Below are 5,475 nucleotides of genomic sequence, written 5' to 3'. Positions count from 1 at the left end.
AGTATTACCCATGACAAACCAATACCAGCCACATTGTTAATACCACAGCTCAATCAATCCACCCACCAACAAATCCACCGATAATATCTGCTGTTCTGATCGATATACCTTTGAAGAGTGAGTTCACTACCCTCTAGTATTCAGTTTGTCATCTGATTATGTTTCATACACTGATTTCATAACTGAACTTACTTCGATAAATGAAAAACATGCTTAATGCTTCCAATGGATGTGAGCAAATTTTAGAGGAATCAACCTTCAAACGTCACTCGGTCATCACCTCATTTTCATCTGAGCTTGAAGAGGAAGAGTCATACTCAAGGCGGCTTCAAACAAATTGTGACCTTGACCCTGAGTCAAATTCTCGAATTAAAACACCTTCGGTAATCTTTCAAGACTCATCTCAAATCTCAGATACATTGTCATCCAATATTGAATCTGAAGAACCCACATTTAAACTCTTCTTCTCTCTGATACTTTTTCTCAGTTAGTTAAAAACCAAGTCAATCAACCAACCAGTTGGTCTTAGAAGGTTTGATCGGACACGCTGATCCAGAGCACAATCAAGCAAAACAATGGCTTCAACCGCGCGACAATGTGGTCCCCCCACCTTTGTATCCAGGTACAGACACTGGTTAGTCCTTCAGAGCTTCAATCTCAATTCAAAACTCTTGAGTTGATGTTCTATCCTTTCCTTTATAAAAGTTTATGCCACCAAGACTGTATCTGTCTCACCGGGTCGACCTCGATTCACACAGACACTTGGTTCTCCTACTGTCGTAGTGATCCTTCAAGGACACCTTCCTGGCCCTCCTCAACCTAGTACAGCCTTCAACACGATCACATTAGATAAATATGGACACAATGTACCTTTTACTACTACAAAAACCCTCCAAGTGTTGCGGGTAAGTTTATGAATTCATTGAATCTGAGATCCTCTTGAATCTGACATCTAACTGATACATTCTTTTAATCATAGTGGCCACTCTTACTGTCTTGAGCTCAGCTAATATTGATTGAACTGCTCAACTCTGATCTTCTCAAGCATTGATTTCTTAATTGTATTTTTACATTTGTTCTAGTCTTCAACGGACTCATTTGCACTTGAGACCAAGAATCAAGTTAAACCTCCTATTCTCTGTTTTTTTGAAATCAAATACTCTTGCTCTGATTCGAAAATAGACTTTGAAATTTCATCTGGTTATAATTTTGATATTCTTGGTATACATTGATTTCTGGTTATTACACCTAGTCAACCATGATCAGTAATGTGGATATACACCTTGGATGACAAACAAATCACCAAAACGGTCAAAAAAGCATGTTCAGAACATGTCACTTGGAATCACATCTTCACCATATGAATGTACAATGTCTCCTTGATCAAAAAGGTCAACATCAACGATCTCTATTGTTTTACATACACATTTTATATTTCTTAATTGATGATAAGAAATTTGTTGACAAATCAAGGTCAACACGTAAACTTTGCAAGTCAACTATATTTCCTTCTGCAGGATTTGGATTAGTAGCTGTAGGTAAACCCGGAGGTACTGGACAGGTTGCAGAAGGGGTAGGTGTAAAGGGTGATAAAGGATTCACAGGATGGTATTCCAGGGAAAGATAGAGGTTCACCACTGACACCCAGTTTGTCTAATTTGGTTCCAATAGTTTCCTTTTTCTTGGGAATTCCAGCTCGAGTTGTATAATTTGACAAAAATTCAGATAGATTGATCGGAAGTTGATCTTGACCGAGTTCCATCTTTGACTTGAGATACCCTCTGAGTCTACTCTCAACAATGTCAACAACTGATCTGATTTGGATTACCAACTTAGAGTTGAACTTTCACTCACATTACATCCCTTGCACTGCCTGTACACATACACGTAGAATCGCTCAGTTCTCCATGAGGGTTTCTTCTTGATTAGGATTTGAAGGATATTTTCCAATGATTAAGTCTTGAGAGACAAATTGATAATTCGGAGTATGATTTGATTAAAGGTTTTTTCATTTATCGAAGTAAGTTCAGTTATGAAATCAGTGTATGAAACATAATCAGATGACAAACTGAATACTAGAGGGTAGTGAACTCACTCTTCAAAGGTATATCGAGCAGAACAGCAGATATTATCGGTGGATTTGTGGGTGGGTGGATCGATTGAGCTGTTTGATGTGGTATTAATGATGTGGCTGGTATTGGTTTTTCATGGGTAATACTAGGTAAAGTACATGCAACCCTAGTGGCCCTAACTGCCCAATTTCTTTTTAAAAACACCACCTTTTTGAGAACAGCTGTGCATATGTACGACCTATAACATTTTGTTTTTTTTTCGAGAATCACTGTGTACTGATAGAGGAGAGCTGATAAACAAAAAAACAGCCTATAAAAGTGTTTTTCAAAACTTTTTGCGCATTTACAAATGCAAAAGCAAAAAATCAAAACAACAAAAGCAAATTACAACCGTCCAAGGTTTATAGGACCGGCTGTATGTATATTTGTCAGTTTCTTGGATGTTCTGCTCTGCAGAACTTCTCATAGCTGACAGATGGTGTGGGAGCGCCCATGATCAACGAGTGTTAAAATCGACCAAGGTAAGTGAAGTTAGTTAGCTTATATTTTGGGTGTGTTACTGACTGTGTCGCACAGTTTTATACAAACATAGACCGGTATTTCAGCCCCGGAGAGTACCTCTTAGCGGACTCAGGCTACAGTGCCTCTAAATTCATTGTTCCTGCTTTCAAGAAGCCCAGAGGTGCAGAACTGGACCGTGCACACCGGCATTTTAATTTTGCATTAAGTATGGCTCGAATAGTATCCAAACATATCAATGGGATGTGGAAAGGGCGGACTCAATCTTGTAAAGAGTCTAGACTGGTGATCCGCGACCGACGCACTGCTGCGCGACTTAATTCATGGCTGGCAGCATGCTGTGTTGTACATAATTATGTACAAGAAGAAGATGCATCTTGGGACCTCGTACAATCAGAAGACTGGGAAAACCACCAAGAGCCAATTCCAACTAGAGAAGAAGAGGCCTGTGCGGCTTTAGGCAATTCACGACTATCTGAACAAAGGCAAGATGCTTTATTTCAAGAATTTCTATCTACCATGTCTTGACTCAGGTTTTGGGATTTACTTATTACATGTATTCCAAATGTTGTTTTTGCTTCTGTTGGTTATTTTTTAAATTTTTCTACTCTACCTTTGAAGTGCACAAACATGCTGATATTTTGAATATTCTCACGAGAACACCCATAAAGAATTTGGTGGACCATAAGTTAAATATCTTGTAGATATTTAAAGTAGCAAGACATATTTTTATATATTTGAAATAAACAACTTTTTGAACTTTGAAAAATAACAAGTTAAAATAATTTTTTGGTCTTTTTTGGAGAGTTTGAAAAAAGATAAAGAAAATGAGTTAAAATTCAAACATGTGTTTGATGTTTTCACAAATAACAAACAAAAGTTTGGTCAAATTGATTTTTTTTGGGAGTAAAGGAAAACAAGACTAGACAAGACCAGTTGTTCAGGTATTTTTGTAAACAAAATGAAGCTTTGGTATTTTGATTGTACTTGGTGGATTCACGCAAAGGAATCATTTATATTGGAACCTTTAAAAAATCCAGCATTTGAACCTCACGTGATCCTAAGACAAGTGAATATCACTGTCACTTGAGGAGTCCGAGGTTTCATACACTTCCTCATCGTTCCTTCTTTCCAAACGAGAACTGCTGGCGCGATGTGAGTTCCCCGGAGCCGATTGAGGTTGCAGGTACATCATTGAAGCCTTTTTGAAGGCTTTGTCAAAATTATCACCCATTCCAATGAATCTCGTAATGGCTTCCCCACGTAGTTGCTCCCTTGTTAGCTGCACATCTTCTTTTCGATTTTGTGACATCACAGTGATGGCCTTTGCTATCTTTGAGTTCAGTTGCAGTTGCTGTTTGTCTTTCTTTTGTTCTTCTCTCGCAGTAGCTGCCCGTTCAGATTTGGAGGGAAGAAAATTGTTCATGAGAGTTTGAAGACCAAGAGTATCCCGAGTTCCACTGCCAATCCTAGCTCCTAAAAAGGATTTCAATTAATAAGGATTCATTAAGATAAATTCATTAAGATAAATGACAATCTGAACTTACTTTTATTTTTGTTTTGGGACCCGTGAGGTTTCAAATCCTCTTCCTCCTTGAAAACCTCCTTCTCCTCTGAATTGGATAGAACTACATCTTGAGGTGGAGTATTTCCGTTGCCAATGTTGTCCACATTGTTGATATCCATTTGGCTGTTACTGAAATTTGAGTTGAAATCAAAACTGGGGTAAGGTGTGTTTCCTAAAGTATCAAGAGTTGCTTCGGGTGTGATGTTTGAGCGTTGACGCATTGCGCTTAATAACACACAATACCATGGGCAAATAGACATTGCTTTCTCTGCGAAAATATACAAGATAATCAGCTGAAGTAATCATAAGGTATCAGATCAAACACGCACCAAGCGCAGAAGCATTTGTAGATGCTTTGCGACTACATTTCTTCCTAGTGGAAGAAATTTTTCCAACCACCACATCCTCACCATCACTGTTGACATTAACTGCAATCAAATCCATCTGTTCAAGCTGATCCTTGTAAGCTGCATCTCCAAGAATACCTTGGCCAGTCAAGTTGAATTCCTTATAAGCATCTTTAAATTTATCTTCAAGGTACTTGATCTGGTAAATGAATTCGATCAAAGATATTAATATGTATAGAAAAGCAAAAGATGGAAAGGTGAGGTGGCAGACAAGACTTACTTTCTTGTCAACCTCTCTTGGTGATTGCTCAGGGTGACCCTTTTGTTTTATATGAGCAGCCAAAACAGCAGATACCGCTATCTGGCTTGGAGTTGCCGATCTCCATCAATTGTAGTTGTCTTCCTCGGAACACCACAAAGCAACCAAGTCGAGGTTGTTGAATCCGTCGGCTCTTTCCACAAACCACAACACCTGAGCACCCTTTGACTTCTCTTCATCAACCTCAATGTCGGATTTCTTTGGTCTGCCTCGCCCTTGTTTGCCTTGGGCCAAAACGGTGCACTCTTTGCTTTTCGATTTCATAGAAACCGCTATTTCTGGCTGAGATCCCAAAGGTGTGAGAGGTGTTGGATTGAGATTCAAAGGTGGGGTTTGAGTTGGAACCGAGATAAACACTGGTGATCCTGAGTTTGCCAAAGCTTGCCCCAAATGGATGAGGTGAATTTGAGAGAGAGAAGTGGTGGGTGAACCGTGACCAAGTGAAGCAATTGGGACCCCTGATACTGGAGTGAAAGTTGAAAGAGTTCCGGGAGTTGTATGTGGAGATTTTGTGATTGGAGTTGGGGTATGAGATGATGCGGTATCAGAAGGGGCTGTCTTGCGTTGTTTGCGTGGCATAGCTGCAGAGGTGTATGGTGGCGGTGAGGGGGGCTAGACTGGTTTTTTTAATTCACGTACCCAGTCCACCCA

The 5,475-nt window shown here is 39.5% G+C and overlaps 1 protein-coding gene across 1 annotated transcript; it reads left to right on the top strand.

Annotated features, from left to right (window-relative positions):
* Nucleotides 1-200: 200 nt before the first annotated feature.
* MELLADRAFT_96148 (uncharacterized protein) lies at nt 201-1,000 on the top strand (the record flags this gene model as incomplete). Its single annotated transcript, XM_007418537.1, has 4 exons — nt 201-383; nt 520-634; nt 706-905; nt 980-1,000. 4 exons carry the CDS (start codon nt 201-203, stop codon nt 998-1,000), a joined length of 519 nt encoding a protein of 172 aa, XP_007418599.1.
* Between the last annotated feature and the right edge of the window lie 4,475 nt (nt 1,001-5,475).

The sequence above is a fragment of the Melampsora larici-populina genome (genome assembly GCF_000204055.1).
Source record: "Melampsora larici-populina 98AG31 unplaced genomic scaffold MELLAscaffold_95, whole genome shotgun sequence".
Lineage (NCBI taxonomy): Eukaryota > Fungi > Basidiomycota > Pucciniomycetes > Pucciniales > Melampsoraceae > Melampsora > Melampsora laricis-populina.
The sequence above is the reverse complement of the archived record's forward strand: the minus strand, read 5'-3'. Positions and strand labels throughout refer to the sequence as shown.